Below are 19,961 nucleotides of genomic sequence, written 5' to 3'. Positions count from 1 at the left end.
GGTCAAACCAGTCTGTCTCAGATGTACTCCTTTCAGTTTAGAAAGAAAACGCTTGAGAAAACGTAGCATTTTCAAATTCACTCATGATGGCTGCGGAATGTCCACACACAGAGAAGGATCTAGTGTGTCCTGTGTGCTGTGAGGTCTTCAATGTACGTCACCCTACATTGCAAACATAGCTTCTGTTAAATCTGCGTTCAGAAACACTGGGAATGTAAGGGATCAAGGCAATGTCCTGTGTGCCACTGTACAGTGAGCTCATCCAGGCCTCCAATCAATCTGGATCTAAAGATAGCAGCAGATGTCTTCAAAAAGAAGGCAAAGCAGATCAGGGTCAAATCTGTGGACCGCTGCTCAATGCACAATGAGGAGTTGAATCTCTTTTGTCGGAAAGATGCAGAACTTATCTGTGCTGTATGCACGTCATCAAGGAGCCATGCAAATCATGAGTACTGCCCGATAACTGAGGCAGCATCAGAAATATTGGTAAGGAAACATGTATATGTTTATGACAGTTTATTTCTCTTCAAATGCAAGTTTGTACTTTCATTTTCAGTATGCATATTCACATTAGCATCCTCTCTCTGTGTGGAAAACAAAAAAAACTAAATATCTAATATTTTTTTAAACCTTCACACACAGTCATGAGGGTCTAAATAGGTCCTCTCTGTTTTAAGGTTTTATTGTCACATGACAACATAATGGCATGTTGGCTACACCACTGATATGTTTCACCACTGATGTGTTATTCTGTACATGTGTTAAATATTTCAATCAACAATTTATAACCAGATCTCTAAGGTTTGTATAGCCAATAAATGACCTTTTCACACTTTCCTCCACAGAAAGAGCTCACAACTAGGTACAATCCCTTGAAAAGGCATCTTAACAGCTTTGAAAAATTGAAGGAGAGCTTGGAAGAAATGGAGGCATACATACAGGTACAGAACATAATAAAGCAGAATTATGTAACTAGTGCTGTTGTACTGTAGGCCTGTATGTGATTACTCTTGGCTTCTTATTGATATATAGTACATCTGCATGATTTTAAGTGCGATATTGATTTTATGCAACATTTCTACAAACAAGACAATATAATTTTGCATTATTATATTATCTGAGAGACTATCTGCCACAGCGTGGCTATATGCATTTAAATAGTCTAGTGGAAACACAGAAATTGATGACAAACAGCACCCCCTAGTGTTGCTGCAAAGGTGTAGTGTGTAAAGATGGTGTGGAGGGTGCTTTACGACCCGGGTTCAAATCCAACGTTTGTCCCACTTTTTCCCATCCTGTTTCCTGTCTCCACTCTTAATAATTTCCTTTAAAATGACTTATAAGAATAAATATAAAGATTGATTTCCTCATAGGAATTTGGCCATGGTGCAGTTCAGGGTTTGCACTTAGTGCAAAGAAGATGCTTTTGGTTGCTATACAAACTTTGTGCAAATAGCCTCTGCCTTATATTATAGACATTATAGACACAATATTATTTTGCTGATTTTTCTCTTCTACTGAGAATAGTTCCATAAAAAGCCAAAGCAGAATCATCCGTTAAGTGTTGCAGGTCAATGCACAGATTGACGGCCTGTCTGGAATGATGCGAAAACAGACAAGTGGAGTGATACAAACAGTGAAGCGTCCTAGTGCTGATATCAGCACTCTTGGAATGCAGCTTGTCCAATCAGTCCAATAGAGTACCGGAACTAACCGTTGAATTAACTATCTATTGATCACCCAGTCCAAAATATTTAATTGGAATTTTACAGACACAAGCAGCCGAAACTGCAGAAGAAATAAAGAAAGAGTTTGAAAAGTTACATGCATTCCTGAGGGAGGAGGAGTCCGCTCGGTTGAAGGTACTGCAAAATGAGAGGGACAACATGACTGAAGCATTAAAAGAGAGAATGAAAGAAGTCAATAAGAAGATTGAAGAGCTCTCTGACATCATAGACTACATAGAACCCATCATAATGGCAGATGATCTATCATTTTTAAAGGTCACTATTCAATCAAATCTCTATTTTTCCTCAATGTTTGGTTATTTATCCTTGTTTATACTTTTATACTCATTTCTATACTAATAAATTCTCTCTTAAGGAATGTAAGGAGGCAATAAGAAGGTAAGTATGAGCAAAATATTTTTAATTTAGGTAATCTGACAAACTCCTATTTCCAGACTGAATCAACAAGCAATGCATTACAGGACTAGTTATACTGTGGTTGAATCAGAACACACAACGGGGGCTCTTATAGATGTGTTTAAGTACCTGGGATCATTAAAGCATGTCGTCTGGAAAAGGATGGAAAAAGTTGTCAGTTGCAGTAAGTACACATCATTTGTTCTCTAAGTACTCCAAAGCACGAGTTCATTATTTACTCACTCTAATATCATTCCTAAGTGACTTTCTTCCATAGAACACAATAGGTATATATATATATATATATATATATATATATATATATATATATATATATATATATATATATATATATATACATGCTGCCACATGTTTTGCTGATTAAAAAAAACTGGGGCTTCCTACACATGCTATTCAACTTAAAATGACTATAATGCACAAGTATGCTAAATAATGAAAAGAGCTTTGTTTAAAAATCTATTTTTTCTTACTATCTGTCCAGGCCCTGTCAAGTTTGATCCAGGCACAGCACATCCTAACTTGATCATTAGTGATGAACTCACAACCATTAAATATGGTAAAAAACAGCAGCTTCCAGCAGCAGATGTTGAAGTGGGAGACAACAAAGAGTGGTACATCGGTGTGGCAAGGGAGTCCATTAAGAGAAAAACTGCAGTTTTCCTCAACGCTACAGAGGGTTTCTGGATAATTGCACTGAGTGATGAGGACTCATATTGGGCTCAGACCTCTCCCCGAACATGTTTTGACTATGACACAGTTAAACTTGACTATGAGAAAGGAAAGGTTTCATTTTGTAATGTTGAAGATGGCAGCAGTATTTACACATATAAAGACAAGTTTACAGACAGAATCTTTCCTTTTTTTCCACTGGGATACAGAAGGGGAGCACACTTAGAATCTGTGCACTTTAGTGTGTCAGCTTGAACATACAGTAAACCATTGCTTCATAGGCACTTAATATGCTTCATAGGCCATATCAAAACTAGCTATCCTAAAATAAGTGTTTCCACAAAATCATATTATCACAAAACATACTGTATATAGCGAGGACTTTAATGGTATGTGTTCATTTTCAAAGACTAATTTCCTTTTGTTTATGTGTGAGTAATCTTCTAGTTATGAGGTATTGTCTTGCCAGTATTCAAGTATGTGAGAGCAGTTTGTTACGTTACAATGTGTGTGTGTGTGTGTGTGTGTGTGTGCGCGCGCATATACATTATATGTAGTTTATTGGTGTAATATAATTTGTTATATAGGTCAGATCATGAAGTGTTTTTTGTTTCTGTTTTCCAAAATCCCAGGTCTGATGTAATGTTTACGCATGGTTAGTGGTTCAATAAACATTATTGAACTTTTGCAGTTTATCCAAGTATGTTCTACTGAAGAAGACCCACTTCTTGCAACACTGAAAATATGAAACATGTAGTAGTGCTACATGGTTTAAATGGTGGTAGAGATGCATGTTTCATATTTCTTTAAAACTATATACAGGAGCTAAATGGTTATTTTTGATTCAGAACATGCAGAGCTATTTTTAGTGCCAAGCATTTCAATCCCATGGTATCATCGACACAAGTCAACTGGAGGTCACACAGGAAAGCCACAGAAGACCCATATTCAAATACTGTACTACAAATACTGTAATACAATCAAAATAAATATTTATATCAAACAGTTATCTTAATTTTTCCTGACTTCTGCATTGTAGGTTGGCTCAACAACTAAGATAAGCTGGAGTGTGGGAGGCTGGGGGAGGATTTTGTCTTGTAGGAAAAGCCACCTGTACCTGTACGATATAAAGGCATTGGTGCTGTAATTTCCACTGTACCCAGGAACCACTAAATCCAGTTACTCTCTATGAGAAGAGATTGGAGGTGCTGTAATTCTATATCTATCTGAGAGACCACTTCAAGAGCTACTGGACCGGACTGACTTCACAGCTGCACTGTATTTACAAGAAAGTCCATGCCTACTGAACACCCATAATAAGTTGACTATTCATTTGAGTTAACCTGTTCCTTCAATTGAATTGAGTAATGGTGTCTCCAAAATGTATGTAATTAAGTTCAAATAACTTGGTGATCTTATAGAATGAACTTGACTATTTAGGTTAAGTTAACTAGATGCAAGTAGACCTAACTCAGATTTTCAATTTAAATATTGTTGTTTCTACTGTTAATCATTTTAATTGAATTGCTTAAATTTAATTTCAAATGGGACACTGATCACCCTAATGGTCACATCACACGAAACAACTATTTGCAACAAATCAACATAAATACTATAAAAAGAGTAAAAACCTCTATAAATTCTTAATTACAACTATTTAAATTCCCCCATGCCCCCCTTTGACCAAGAAAACATAATTAAAGAATTCAAGCACAAAGCATTATGGCCTAAATTTTGTACTCTAAAGTTTAAGTTATTAACACTTAAAATCTTAAGTTTATGGTTTTTAAAGATAAATAAGTTCAATACACATAAATATTTGAGTTATGAACTTGATATTTCAAGTACTGACAACTTAAAGAGTTTACATTGCACCTGACACAATAGACAGTTATCACAAGGATCAAAAGTGTTAAATATTATTGCACAATCTCAAGAGGTATTGATTTCTGTAGTGCTCCTTTTAATGCACTCCCGATTAAAATTCTCCACTAACTGCACCCATGGAGCTCGCAATTCCTCCTGTCTCTTATGTCGTCTTGTGGATAAGAGAAGATATACTGGACAGTATATGCAGAGATGCCAAGATGTGTAAGCCCATGCTTTTGTGGAGAAACTGTGCTAAACTAAATATATTATACCCAGTATTAACTGGAAGCAGCTCAAAACTCTATGAGATAACCAAGTACGGTTCCATCTGACATGGTCTATCATTACATCAATCATTCAGATAGAACATGGAGTAGTTTTTCTAAGATCTGGTTCCAGTAGTCTACCTAATAAGTATTAATTGCTTTGAAAGGAGTCCAATTATATATCCCAACAATGATTCTGCAAAACATAAATCTTGTAAAGGAATTTAATACCAGCATTAGGGTGGGTCTATTAAGCACTTTGAGTCATTCAAAAAAACTATTTTCAGTCTCAGTGCCAGAAAGGACTATTGAAAAAGGCTGGCATCTTTGTTTCATCTTTGTGATTCGCTTAACATTTAGACCTTCTAGTGTGGATCTATATTAAACCAGACGTATCTTAGAACATATTAGCCACAAAATCACCTAAATAGTCATGATGATTTGATAACAAAAATGCTAAAGCATAGAAATCTTTCTATAATTATTTTCATGTAAATAACAATTTTTAATTCAAATTCAACAGCATCAACTTAATCTAGTGTCTCCTAAAATGTCAATGTTCTTTGTCCTTTGCTTTGGTTTTTCTTTGAGTTGCCATATCTTTGAGTTTGGAGTCCAGTTTTCTCTGCAGATATGCTTTTTTATTTGGATCTATTGACTTGTCCTTCTCTCCGCTTCCAGCATAGAGCACTCCTTCTTTACTTATCCTCATTCTAGCCTGAGCTTTTGCTTTGTCTCCACATCCGTGAACCTGTAATACAACATAATTATTTCAAACCCACTTCTCATTAAAAAAGATCATATGTTTGGATGTCTACATATTTTATTGTAAAATATATATCAAGTTTTACCTCAGGTATATGGTGACTCAGACAGTATTGTCTTTTGCAGAAGATGCAGAGCTGTCCCAGTGTGAGAACACTGGCTTTGCACTTCACAAAGGCACACACTCGTTCTGCCTTAACTACAGCATCGATAAGAGTGTCAAAATCATCATCTGCTGTGGCAGCAGCAGCTATGTCTGTTGCAGCTGCTTTTATCTTAGCCTTTCCTATAGGGAAAAAACACAATGACTATAATATGTGATACAGAGAATCAAAGAAATGTTTGGAATGTGCAATTCCCTATGCCTTCTAGGTCCTCGTGGTGGTGTAGTGACTCAATCCGGGTGGAGGAAGATGAATCTCAGTTGCCTCCACATCTGAGACCATCAATCTGCACATCTTATCACGCGGCTTGTTGAGCGCATTACCGCAGAGACATAGCACATGTGGAGGCTTCATGCTATTCTCTGCAGCATCCACGCATAATTCACCACGTGCCCCACCAAGAGCAAGAACCACATTATAGCGACCACAAGGAGGTTACCACATGTGACTCTACCCTCCCTAGCAACCAGGCCAATTTGGCTGCTTAGGAGACCTGACTGGAGTCACTCTGAATGCTCTGGATTCGAACTCGCGACTCCAGGGATGACAGTAATCATCTTTACTTGCTGTGCTACCCAGGCCCCAGAGAATCAAAGTATTAAAAAATTCAGATGTATGATGGAAAGATAATTGGGATAGAGGTTGCAAACCTTTGGACTTCTTAAAAGACTGGCCTTTGCTGGTATTGAGATCTGGCTCTGGTCTCATACGCTGCTGTTTTTTTTCTTCTCGTTTTTCCTGCTCCCGACGCATACGCTCCAAATGCAAGATTTTCAAATCAACAGCGGGCTTTGAAGGTTTCTTTTGTGATTCTTCAAGTAGCTCCACCCCAGTACTTTGTTGTTTGGGATCTTGTTCCTTCACCAGTTTTTCTAGTCCTGGCAGAGTCTGCGCCACAGTGATACAGCGGTTTTTCCCTTCTCCCTGGCTTTCATGTCTCAATCCCATTTCTTCAGAGAGCTCATGGACCAGCAGACGTTCGTGGGAATTCAGCGAGGAAGGAAACTGTAGCTCTGTCTTGTTTGAATCCTTCAGAAAGTTCAATATCTGCTCCTTTATTTCTTTTCTTTTATTTTGGGTCTGATCAGCATCTTTGGGTTTAGGATGGTTGGTGTATTTGTTTTGATTGTGTTGATGGGAATGAACATTGGGTTGACCCTCTCCTCTGCTTTTGTTTTCAGCACTTTTCTTATGTTCTTGATCTGCTTTCTTGCCCTGGTTCTTGGGCTTCTGTGTTGTGGATGAAATATCTTTGCCATTGGGCTGTTTGTCTTTTGAGTCACGGATGTAATTCTGTGGTACACAGTCTTCCAGGTATTCAAAGGCAGTCCGAACTTCCCCACGTTCAGTCATGTAGTCCACTAAGGATTTGAGAAAATCGTGGCTTCGAACAGTTTGAGAATCACACACTACTACGAGCTGGCGTCTGGCACGTGTCACAGCCACATTGATCCTTCTGTCTTCAGCAAGAAATCCAACTTCACCTTTAGGGTATATTTAACATGATTAATACATTTTCAATCAATACTGAAATCACATTTAAACTGTATACACTGGCCTGTGGGATGGAATAATCCCCTGTTAAATCAGTAAAAACAAGTGTTAATTTAATGAAAGCACAAATACTGACAAACCCTTTCTGTTGGATCTGACCAATGACAACACCACTGCCTCCTTCTCTCTGCCCTGGAAGCCATCCACAGACTTTATCTCCAACTCGGTATGTTTAAGGGACAGTTTCTGTCTCAAAAGATCCACCTAAAATAGACAAAATTCTTAATTTAATTAAAATGCATGCTGCGGTTCATACTGAAGCAGCACTGTCACCTGTTTTAATGTAGAACACACTTTCTTAACACAGGCTTTGTTTTGCACTGATATATTTAAACCACTTTCTAAAGTTCTGGTAATGTTCTATAACACCTTATTAAGTAATTTGAAAAAGATTTCACCTGGAGATTATAGGGCGCAATAATCGCAATGTCTCTGACTTGAACTCCAGCCTCAGTAAGAGCTTTTATATGAAGAGCCACAATGTCTACTTCTCCTGTAGAATGTAATTTCAAAAAGCATGTTAAGCATATTCAAACACTAATATATCAAAAATAATACTAAATTTAGTCACTATCAGTATGTGTAACTGTAAATATCTGTATATCAAATGATCCAAGAATGTGTGCACAAAAGGTTGAGTCTGGAGCTGGCAATAACCTTGATTGCCTTTAGACTGCTCATCTGTGTCCTCAATTTCATTAAGGCCACAGCCTGCAGTGTCAATGAGCAGAAGCGGAATTCTGGTCTCCTCAACATCAACAACACCAGGCAGGTCCCTGCTCAGGATGCAATCAGTTATGAAAAAACTAATTATCAGATTATGGATTAAATAAGAAAAGTTAAATGTGTCACATGTCATCTTATTAACATATACAGCAATATAAGTTGTCAACATTACAAAATAAAATGTATCTTCACACCTTAGCAAGTGTTTCTCCACTGAAGTGTGTGCGATCAGTTTGCCCTGGTACATCTGCTCTGAAGCCCACTGCATGATGGCATTGTTCATGCGATACTGAGTGGTTAGCATTCGAACCACTGAGTCTCCGTATTTCTTAATCAGCCTCTCCATTAAACTCACAGACAGGCCTTTAGATGCAGCACTGTGAAAATATATATATAATTTAATAATTATGGGAGTACGTTTTTAATCAGTCATTCATACGATTAAAGGAATACAATTAATAATAAGGTTAATAGACACTCACAAAACAAATAATAATGTAGCTCCAAGCAGCAGTTATGGGGCCAAGCACACCAATGTCAAACATTTTGATTAAACATAGAATTCCGGTGATGATTTTAGCCAGAATGGTGAAAAAAGACATTTGTTTTTTACTTATAGGGATATACAAATGCTTAACTTTTGACCAATATGTGTTGCTGTCACCAAATTGATAAGGTATTGTAAGGACTTGGTCACAAAACCACATTGTAAGTTTCATGTCAATACACCAAAGCGTTCAAGAGATACAGATATAGAAATGCTTATCATTACTTATTGTGATGAGTGTCTCTAGATGTCACAAATTAGACATATGTTCTAGGAGGAGTTTGAAAAAGGAAGTTTTCAAATAAATTTAAAATGACGAACAGGAAGAATGGCCAACAATGGCAAATTTGGTATCGCGGTACTCGGTGCGACCCAAGGAAGCTAACGACACAAGTCTCATGACAATAGGCCAAATTATTCAAAAGTTATAAACATTTCTTTGTATATTTTGACTACAAAGAGCTCTGTCCCCAAACGTTTTGAGTAACTTCAGGATATGGCCCCAATCACACATACCAATTTCATAATGATACACCAATGCATTTGTAGCATACAGCTATTTAAGTCAAAATTCAAAATGGCCGACACCCAATATGGCCGACATAGGAAAATTGGGTATCATTCTCATGATTTTAGCCCAAACTATTCATAAGTTATAAGACAAAATAGCCATTTTCATATTTCTTTATCACCAAGTGGTGCTATGCCGAAACTGTGCAGGTACCCTCAGATCATACTTGCGATGACATAAACCAAGTATGATCTCAATATGGTAATGCGTCAATTTTAGCGTGCTCACCTTTGAATTCATCGATGTGGCATACAAGAACGGTTTGTTCCATCATAATAAATGTCATAAGTGTCCTGAGATGAGACACAACAAATTTGGTGCAAATCGGACATAAGGTCTAGGTATAGGAAAAGTTTGAAAAAGTGGGTTTTTCAGAACATTCTAAATGATGGAAAATGTAGTAGGCGGAGCTAAAATAAAATTACACCCTAATGAGATGTGTCATGACCCAAGGAAAAACAGGAAAAAATATTTTGATTGCCTTATGGTTCAAAAGTTATAGGCTGTAACATGTGGGTGATTTTGAACAGTTGTCTGCACTACAGGGTTTGAGTTAGAGAGACCCCAAATTTGGGTCAGTTACATTTGAGAGTGTCCTCTAAACGTGTGCCAAATTTCATAACTTTCCCATGTACGGTTCTATGGGCTGCCATAGACATCAACAGCAGAATAATAATAGTAAGAACACTAACAGATACAATAGGGGCGTCGCACCTTCACACATATATTACATAAATGATAGATACTTTACAAATCAAAGAATTCACAAAAATAAGATTTTATTTTCTTACATACCTCTGTGATTTGATGGTCGGTGGCAGCTGTTTGTAATCCCCAGCTAGTATGCACTTACGTGCTTTGAGCAGAGCGATCCAACAGCTGCTCTCTAGAGCCTGAGCACACTCATCTATTACCACTAGGTCAAAGTGATCATTAGGAAGATGTTTCAGAGGACCATCATCAGAAGCTCCTGTATGAAATCAATATAGCATATTTAAAATGTGGTATAAACATAAACATTTCCAGAAATAAAACAGCATGACTGCTTATTAACTTGCTAACTCACCAGTGTTAGTAGCTAGAATAACATCAGCTCTCTTCAGGATTTGACTGATAGCTGTGTCCTCCCTTGACCTCAGTTCTCGCCGCAATTCCTTTATTTCCCGTCTCAGGTTGCTCCGTTGGCCTTTGTCACGGGTCTTCTTCATTTCACTCTACATCAATACATTCATTTTTTAAATATGAATGAATTCTTACACAATTTGTAACATTCACAATCAATGTACACTGACCTCCTACCTATAGTATAAATGTAATCCTATGCAGATTACATTGCTAGATCTGTACTACAACAAGTTCAAAACAGCAATCTAAAAAAATTATTTAAATGAAAAAAATGGGGAAATGAAAAATCTTACAAAAGCTTTGTCCATGTCCTTGCGAATATCAGAGATGACATTAGTGTTGTCACTATGTGCAAGTACAGCATCCAGTGAATGTTTCTGAATTGATTCAAGCAGACGGGCAGGGTGACCCAATCTCAAAACCTTGACCTTGTTCTTTGCCAGGCGCTCCACCAAGTTATCAACGGCCACATTGGAAGGAGCACAGCAAAGGACCTGTTAACATTTAACGTTTTGGATAATGTAAACCAGCAGTTTACCACATTGATGATCCAACAAACACTGCATTTAAACAACATCAAAAAATTTATTTATTTTCTGTTTCTACTTTCATGATGTAAATGACCTTAATGATCCAAATCTAGAGGCACATATCTTGATTGCTTTATGCAAACCTTTTGTTCTTGCTTTACTGCCTGCAGGATTACTTCAACCACTGTTGTGGTTTTACCAGTCCCTGGTGGCCCGTGTATGATTGCAACCTCTTTTTGAGAAATTGCAAAGGACACAGCCTCCTTCTGAGAATGATCTAACATGACGTTGCTAAATTCCAATACATCTGCAATGGTAGAAACACAACTGGATGATAAAAACACTCACAAACACACACACACAAATCAAAATGTTATATAGGTAGGTGTTTTTCCTGGAACGGTCTCATAGAGCTTTTTAACATGTCACTTTATGTATATGTATATGCTTACGTTGATGTGATAATGTCCCTGGTTCTGAGTAACCAAAGAGGACACTGATCAGTTGAGTCGCTGGACCACTGCTGTATCCATTTAAAGAGTTTAAGGCACTGCAGGCAGGAAATACACAAAAAGCTAACGTCACACTGTACATCAGCAATATCATTCACACAATTAACAGTTAAAAAAAAGAATGAAAAATCAGTAACGGTTTCTTTAAAATAACACTAGATCTATGTACTGAACTGATACATTGCACATACGTTGTCAGTCGCCTGTAGGTCACATCATTTGCCAACTTCATAAGATTGTAGAGTCCATCTCTGTCCACATTAATACCATCTTGTGTGTCATCAAAAGCCACTGTCAAAGACGTTTGAGTAACACGTGTCACTACACCGGAGCCCAGTTGAGATAACTGACCCTGACCCTCAGATTGATATAAACCTATTATATCACCTGGAAAAAGAAGCAAAGTAAAAATGTATTCAACACTTGTGATAAAAGGTGAAACAGCTCAGTGGTAAGACTTCTGAGTCATGAAGAGTTGTGTGTAAATATCACCACTAACGCTATTGTGCCTAAATGAGACTTGTCTACTTTGTGACAAAAACCTACTTCAAGTACTCCAATGAATATGTTCTAAGATGGAATGATGTCTCACCAGGTCCAAAGGTGTTGCTGGGAAGAACTGAGGGTCCTATAATTTTCCTGGGTTCAAAAACAACTAGAAGTCTGCCATACATGCCAGTATGCTGACTTCCGACCTGAAGTTTCTGCAGGTATACTCCTTTGTTCTGTAGATTCTTGGGAGATAAATTCTCCCGCCATGCTCTGAAACATAAACAATATTCAGTCAAATGGGTAACACTTTAAAATAAGGTTCCATTTGTTAACATGAACTAAAAATGAAAAATACTTTTACAGCATTTATTAATCTTGGTTCTTTCATTTCAACATACAGGATAGTAATACGTTTTTAAAATTGTATTTTAAATTGTAAAGTTGTATATTTTATACAAGTGTGTAGATCATTGTGACAAATGCGTCATATACCTGGTTTCCTCTAGCTCAGCTTCTCTCTCCTCTTGAAGGAGCTCAATTGTTTTGGAAACGAAGTTTTCAACCTCCATATCTGCCGCATCAGCAGATGACTGAAGTCAGAAATAATTTATGTCTCTGCTGGTAATACAAGAGGTTTAGCTTGCTCAAAATAACCTAGCAGTTCTTCCCTTTATCTATTAAACATTCTGGACTTTATCATTTCATAAAATACTCTTCCTGCGTGACTCAAGCGCATAAATTATGCTGTCATGTCTGTTTATACATTACAGCGCATGCTTGGGTCCGTCTCTAAATTCAATCCCTTACGAAACTCAATTCCGTCGTGAGCAGAAATAGTGTAAACTATAGAAATTAAAATATACAGTGAATCCAGATATTTTTTATATAATTGAATTTTATACCTTTTATTTAACATTTATAGCCTTTCATTCTTACAGCTTGAGGAGGAACGGATCTCAGTGCTTTATGTTTGGGAGGACTGAATATTTGTTGCGCTGGTCATGAACGGTGAAATGTCAACGATGAAGATTATCATGCTGTCCTGATTGAGATTTATTTTAAACGTGGGCAATATTTTACCTTCAGTGGGATATCCAAAAAACAGTGTTTATAGAATAATGGCTCGGGTGGTGAAAGTGATACGGACTCTACGTAATCACTGGAAAAAGTCCACATTTGCTGCGTGTGTGCTGTCATATGGGGGACACTGGCTGTATGGAAAGCACTGGTTAGTATTATCAGCTTTGTGGACAGCTTAAAAAGCACTGGTTTGATGATAAATCAAACACCTGGAAATTGTCTCTAATTAGTAATTTTTCACTTTAACCTCAAGTAAAAAAAAAAAAGCCTTTTACCTGTAACTCATTTACTGTATTTTTTATTTAAAAAAAAAATTATTTCTTGAATTTATTCTTGCACTTTTATTTACAGTGACAATGTGCTGCGACGAGAAGCGTGTAAAGAGGCCAGGGTAAGGTTTATTTTGAAAATAACTATCATATAATGTTTGTCATGTGTGTATACATTGTTAATGTATACAATTGTTTTACTCAATATATATTTGAACTTTGTACCCCAAAGTGTACTTTAGTGAATTAAATTGTATCTCACGATTTCACAGGAATTCGGTCAACAATTAATTTTACCTCAGGAGCAGCTGAAGAAAGCCACAGTCATTCTGAATCCTGCTGCATGTAAAGGGTACAGTTATGCAAATATCCCTTACTGTCACTGACATCAATTAAGATCTTCTATAGCATTTTCATTAGATATCTCTGCGTGCTCGTGTTATTTCAACCATTACATAAATGAAAGAAAATATTTATAGTGATGTTTTGTCTTGCAGAAAAGCCAGTAATTTGTTTGAGAAGAATGCAGCTCCAATTTTACACTTGGCTGGTGTGGAGGTTAAAATTGTAAAGGTATCATCCTTTATTTACATGTATGTGTACATATATTTTTTATTTATTTGGTACTTAATCAATAAATTCCTTCTTTTAAAATAGACGGATTATGAAGGCCAGGCAAAAAAGCTCATGGAATTGATGGAGCAAACAGATATGCTGATTATTGCTGGTGGTGATGGGACGCTGCAGGAAGTATTACATTTTTTTTTTTTTTGCATACAGCAAATTACTTAAAGTAGTTTGAATACTTTATTTTTGTTTCACATAGGTTATAACTGGCCTACTGCGCAGAACTGATGAGGTACATGGCATATTATGCTCATTTACATGAATAGTTTCATCAACTAGAATAGTTTTACATGCTTTAATGTTAAAAAAAAACACATGCTTTTTCTCATAATATACATTGCTGCAGCACCTCTTTTCACCCTCTGTCTGAAACGCTCTGTTGGAGCTCCTGTCTCTTTAAAGCCCCCCTTTCCAAAAAAGCTCAGTCTGCTCTGATTGGTCAGCTGGCCCAAGTCAATTGTGATTGGTCAACCGCCTAGCACATGTGTCGGAAATGTAACGCCCCATACCATAACCAAGTTTCTTTTTCCGATACCTCCCAAGCAGCACATATCTGAGGCAAATGTGTTGCATAGAGATGTAGCTATATCACGGAAGTAATGGCTGGACTGCAAACCAGGAGTTTCAGGCAGTTCAGGGGCAGTGTTTTCTGTGGGAGAGAATAACTTCCTTTTGCGTGGACTTTGTAAATTTGCAGACCTTTTACATTCACAAACAGCTATATTACATACTAAAGGAAAGGTAAAATCTCAATAAGCATAATAGGGCCTATTTAAGTGTTTTATGAATTTAGGTTATGTTTTTCATACATAATCTGAATTTGCACTACTCTAATCACAGGAGACCTTCAGTAAAATACCAATCGGTTTCATTCCTCTGGGTTCCAAGAACTCTCTGAGTCAGAGTCTGCATCTAGTTTCTGACAACAAGGCACAGTAAGTCTGTCATGACAAAACCAATTGATAAACTTTAATAGAAAATTGTTCACTAAAAGTATAATGGTCTGTTGCTATCGGATGTACTTGGTTTTCAGGCACATTACGTCAGCAACCCTGTCAATTCTGAAAGGAGAAACAGTTTCATTAGATGTTCTTCAGATAAAAGTGAGTTTGACTGGCATTTTGAATTACATTACCTGTAGAGTATACATTAAGATTTAGCTGAGAAAAATTTCACATTGTGTTGATTTTCTGACTTTGTTCTTAGGGAGAAAAGGAGCCAGTGTTTGCCCTGTTAGGCTTACGTTGGGGTGCTTTTAGAGATGTCGCCTCTTCTATAAGCAAGTATGCTGCTAATCCATTGTTTTTATTCCCAGCATAAATGTAGATGTGTTTTTTTCTCATTGATAATGTGATTTCCCTCTTTTGTCAAGATATTGGTACCTTGGCCCCTTGAAAACAAGAGCAGCACATTGGTTTAGTACCCTTAAGGTGAGTGCAGTTCCATGCATTGTGGATGAATTGCACTTAAAGTTAAAGGGATAGTTCACCCAAAAATGAAAAATCTCTTTCTTCTGCAGAACACAAATGAAGATTTTTTTAAATAATATCTCAGCTCTGTTGATCAATACAATGCAAGTGAATGGTGATCAGGCCTTTGAAGCTCCAAAAAGGAGATAAAGTCTGAATAAAAGTAATTCATCAGACTCCAATGGTTTAATCTATGTCTTCTGAAGCGATCCAGTTGGTTTTGGGTGAGAACAGACCAAAATGTTACTCCTTATTCACTATACATCTTGACAGCAGTCTCTTTGGCAATCATTAATTTTCAAGCTTGTTTATACTTCCTGTAGCACCATCTAGCACGCTACACATTTTTCAAGGACTAGGAAGTGTAATCGAGCTTGAAATCATTGAAATCAAGTCGAGTTATATTTCGGCCTATTCCCACTCAAAAGCAACTGAAAAAGTTGCAAACAGCAACTTTTATGCTGATCTATCTGGTCAGCATTCCCATGCATTGTATGGACTTACAGAGCTGAGATATTTTTCTAAAAATCATCATTTGTGTTCAGCAGAAAAAGAAAGTCATGCACATCTTAGATGGCATGAGGGTGAGTAAATTATGAAAGAATTGTCTTTTTTTGGATGAACTATCTCTTTAAATAATGCTTCACTTCCTTCAAGGTATATTCTAGGTTCAGTACAAATTTAGCTCAATCTACAGCATTTGTTGCATAATATTTATTACCAAATATAAATTTTGACTGGCCTCCATTTCTTTAAAAAATAAAAACTTAAATCTGGTTTACAGTGAGGCACTTACAATGGAAGTGAATGAGGGACAATCTGTAAATGTTAAAATACTCACCATTTCAAAAGAATAGCCATAAGACATAAACAATATGTGTGTTAACATGATTTTACTGTGATAAAATCACTTTCTAACATTTGCTGTGTGAAGTTATTGCTAGTTTTACATCTTCATTGCCATGACGATGTAATATCAACAAACCCTAAAATGACTGTAAATATTATGATTAACCAGCATGTCTGCTCTCCTACAGGAATGGCCACAGATTCACCAGGCCTCCCTCTCTTATTTGGCTCCTGTACCCCGACCACCTGACCTGCTCATTGAGAAGCCGCCCCGGCCAAACCTTCTCTTCCGCATCTACCGCAGACTTCAGAACTACTGGAACCCTCCTATTGAAGGTATTTTCTCAATATGTGTTTAAGCTTTATTCTTTATTCATATTTCTGTGAATAAATATAGCAATGTTTCTCAAACCTTGTCTTAAAGCTGGTTCTGATATACTGCTATGCAATAAACTAGGGCAAGACAAAAGTATGTATCTGAGGTCGTCTCATGTATTATTGTCATTTTGTGTTGGTAGTGCCACTGAAAGAGCCAGAGCCAGAGCAATGGGAGAACAAAGACATTTCCACAGTGGAACTCTCAGTTATCACACACAATAACAACCCTGTTAAGAGGGTGAGTTATCTGAATCACTTACACAGTAGATGTTATGGGAATGATTTTAGATCTAATTGTGCTGATTGGTGTTGTTTGCTTTCTTCAGCGTGTAGATGATTCGATGCTGATAACTCTGGAGCCAGACTCCTTCACTGTTGGACAGTTTATCACTGAGGGGTGAGGGTCATTCACAACACTACTTTACCCCTTGTGCTTGAGAAAGGGAAAAATGTAAAAGAAACTGTGAGCAAGCTTTGTCAACCCATTTTTGTCTGCTGAACCCTTATGACCTAAACTATTTATTTTTATTACATGACTCTCTGGAATACTTGATTGGTCAGTCGCAGCATTCAGCTATTAAATATTTCTGGATAATGACCATGGTCAATAGCAACACTGTATAACATGGATGCTCATTTAGCTGTGCTCATTTTCTGTCTTGGGCACTTAATAAAATCAATATAACTAGTTAAAGTCAGCGAAGTTTTACACACATACACACACAAGAAATATCATGTCCATTTATTTTGTTAATTTGGTTGGTAGCTGTTTAATAAGAGGGATAATATACAGTCAGCCAGTCATTATTGCAAAATAAACACCTTCAGGGTGATACAAGGCCCCTCCACTTTGTGTTAGGGTGCTGATCACTTGTGACATGACCGGCTGAGTGTATATCCCAGTACAAAGTACAAAGTACTCTCTGAAATTTTAAGTAGGCTACAGCGTTATATTTTGGTGGTTTTAAATGTAACATTTTATTTTGAAATTTACATTTGTTTACATTTAATTTGGCATTGGAATTTCTATTACAATCTCTCAATCTCACCCCTGTCTGGGAAGCCCTGTGTAAGGAAATATGTTTGTGCATAAATTATTTATGATTCATGTCATGCAGGACCAAGAAAGCAGTGGATCCAGTGCAGTCTAAAGAAAATGCTTTGCATATAGAAGCCAGTGCTGCTTGTCTTAATCTGCCCAAGGTCTGGTTTTATTTATTTAGATTTTTTGGGGGGGAATTTGTTAATGGATTGATTTCTTTGTAATCATCCATTGCCTGACAGTCTCAAGCTGCTTTCAACTTCTGCTGGTCTTCTCCTGTCCATAGGAGGGTGCTGGCTATTATGACATCGACAATGAGGAATATGAGGCAATGTCTGTGGAAGTGAGACTGTTGCCACGGAAACTAAGGTTCTTTTGCAGTCCACAGCGCAAAGAACAGCTTGCACAGGCTCACTGAGGACAGTGACGCGTTGTTGTCGGTTATGTAAAAGTGTGAAGAACTGCTGTCCATTGAGACACTCTCCACGTCCTTATACTATGAGAGAAACTGAACATACCAGTTACTACACACAGTGGAGTCAAATGAACTTGTACAGGGTTAACAAAGAAACTGCTACAGCATGTCATCACACTCTGATGGAGAAACAGTTTGTGTTCTATAGATATTAAGTCTTTGTAAGGGTTCTTTATGAAGTCAAGTAGGTTTGTGTGTGTGTGTGTGTGTTTTTGTTTGTTTGCATTTGGTGTCATCTGTCAAAAGCAGTAAATTTAAATGGTTAATAAGATATTGGAGAGTTCTCTGGAAAAGGTTTATGAGAGAATGATGCTGTGGCAGATCTCTGCCTCCCCTACCAATTGGGGGCGGGTGGACAGTTCACTCAGATACAACATACAAAGTGCTATCTAGCCCAAATCTCTCTCTCTCTCCCTAACTGGCATCTCCCGGCTGATTGGGGTAACTCCGCACCAGTCGTCCATCCTTATGGCCCGGCCATGTCCTCCTCGTCACATGTGCCTTCAAGTTTTTCTATTACAAAATGGATGAGGAGGTTATACCATAGGCACAAAGTCTAGACTGATTTACATTGATAAACTGTAAAGGTTATATTCAAATATCTTTTATCATAATATGAAGAGTGCAATGAATGCACTAGAACCTGCTTTTAAAAACTGAAAACATTCAACTATGCTGTAAATGCCTGCCCAGATAAGGACCAATAATTAATGTCAATATAATTCTCTAATTATTGTTCTTATTAGTAAAGCATAGCTTTATATGTACTTGTTAATGCTCTTTCTCCTATATTGTCAATTAATGCAATGGTTGTAAACAGTCACAAATCAACATTGCACAAAGCATGTGGTATAAAAGAAGGAACCATTTATTTCATAATGGCAGTGAATAAGAATCACTGGCTTTAAAACAACAGACACATGCTGAAGTTTCTATTACTGTATAGGTAGTGTGTAAGAAAGACAGACACATTTATACTAGTGCTTGGTGATAGCGGTAGAGTAAATCTCAACATTCATTTAGCCTGTTTTTGTGACAAAGAATTGGTGTAGCACCAAAATAACTCACAAAATTTAATTTATCATACACAACACCAGACAATTAAACCTGTACAATTACAGTATGTTACATGGCTGTTAAATATATAGTCTCCATTTATTTACAATGGGAGGACAATAAACTGATCTTTATCCAAAAGAAAAAAAAAGATTGAATTACAGAGGAAAGTTTCTTTCAATTTCTAAACTAAATGTAAACAAACCAAAAAAAAATCCACATTTAACCATTATATCCTTATAATCAACTGGGCAAGATGCAACTCAGTATCATTTACTGTAATTTATTGAGCTCCATCAAACTGAGCGCCTGCACTCATTGCCAAGATTTTTGTACTTTTTGTGTGCTTACTCTCAATATGGTTGATGTTGTCAGCAGGTTTAAAAATGTATCTGTAATTTAAATTTAATCAACATTGACAGTGGATGGAAATGGAAAGGATTATGCAAATAATTATATAAAATGTTCACCTAGGTTAATAGTTTTATGAATCACTTGAACAGACTGTTGTCTAGTTTGGGTCTTTACAGGACATAGCTCCAGAAACAAACATTCAAACCCACAATCAACATTTTGAGGTCAATCTGCTGCTGTTGTGCAGCAGTGATCAACCCCGATACATTTAAATAACAAACCCAGGTATATACATATTCACTTAATCAAGTATTAGAGCATTTACTGATGATGACAAAGACAGAAATATAATCACATTCATGTCTTCAGAGCAAATTAAATGACCAACAAAGCTGAACATATCATTT

The 19,961-nt window shown here is 37.0% G+C and overlaps 3 protein-coding genes across 3 annotated transcripts; 2 read left to right on the top strand and 1 right to left on the bottom strand.

Annotated features, from left to right (window-relative positions):
* Nucleotides 1–86: 86 nt before the first annotated feature.
* LOC127661474 (E3 ubiquitin-protein ligase TRIM39-like) lies at nt 87–3,745 on the top strand. The gene is made up of 6 exons (XM_052152215.1): nt 87–138; nt 254–486; nt 846–941; nt 1,773–2,003; nt 2,183–2,328; nt 2,647–3,745. The coding sequence occupies exons 1-5, from the start codon at nt 87–89 to the stop codon at nt 2,213–2,215; spliced, it is 645 nt and encodes a 214-aa protein (XP_052008175.1). The 3' UTR covers nt 2,216–2,328; nt 2,647–3,745.
* A 938-nt stretch (nt 3,746–4,683) lies between these two features.
* Nucleotides 4,684–12,711, bottom strand: LOC127661661 (DNA-binding protein SMUBP-2-like). The gene is made up of 15 exons (XM_052152476.1): nt 12,448–12,711; nt 12,056–12,225; nt 11,655–11,850; nt 11,404–11,501; nt 11,095–11,258; nt 10,715–10,915; nt 10,363–10,510; nt 10,092–10,266; nt 8,373–8,555; nt 8,110–8,228; nt 7,851–7,945; nt 7,533–7,656; nt 6,549–7,382; nt 5,821–6,020; nt 4,684–5,720 (listed from the first exon to the last, which is right to left on the bottom strand). The coding sequence occupies exons 1-15, from the start codon at nt 12,522–12,524 to the stop codon at nt 5,523–5,525; spliced, it is 2,982 nt and encodes a 993-aa protein (XP_052008436.1). The 5' UTR covers nt 12,525–12,711; the 3' UTR covers nt 4,684–5,522.
* A 217-nt stretch (nt 12,712–12,928) lies between these two features.
* On the top strand, nt 12,929–19,955 carry LOC127661790 (acylglycerol kinase, mitochondrial-like). Its single transcript, XM_052152685.1, has 15 exons — nt 12,929–13,183; nt 13,387–13,426; nt 13,577–13,656; nt 13,802–13,877; nt 13,962–14,054; nt 14,131–14,163; nt 14,772–14,866; nt 14,965–15,034; nt 15,138–15,214; nt 15,304–15,361; nt 16,438–16,585; nt 16,768–16,865; nt 16,954–17,024; nt 17,746–17,830; nt 17,956–19,955. Exons 1-15 carry the CDS (start codon nt 13,074–13,076, stop codon nt 18,085–18,087), a joined length of 1,266 nt encoding a protein of 421 aa, XP_052008645.1. The 5' UTR covers nt 12,929–13,073; the 3' UTR covers nt 18,088–19,955.
* Nucleotides 19,956–19,961: the final 6 nt, after the last annotated feature.

The sequence above is a fragment of the Xyrauchen texanus genome, chromosome 21 (assembly GCF_025860055.1).
Source record: "Xyrauchen texanus isolate HMW12.3.18 chromosome 21, RBS_HiC_50CHRs, whole genome shotgun sequence".
NCBI classification, from domain to species: domain Eukaryota; kingdom Metazoa; phylum Chordata; class Actinopteri; order Cypriniformes; family Catostomidae; genus Xyrauchen; species Xyrauchen texanus.
Note: the sequence above shows the minus strand (reverse complement) of the source record. Positions and strands in the feature narration are given on the sequence as shown.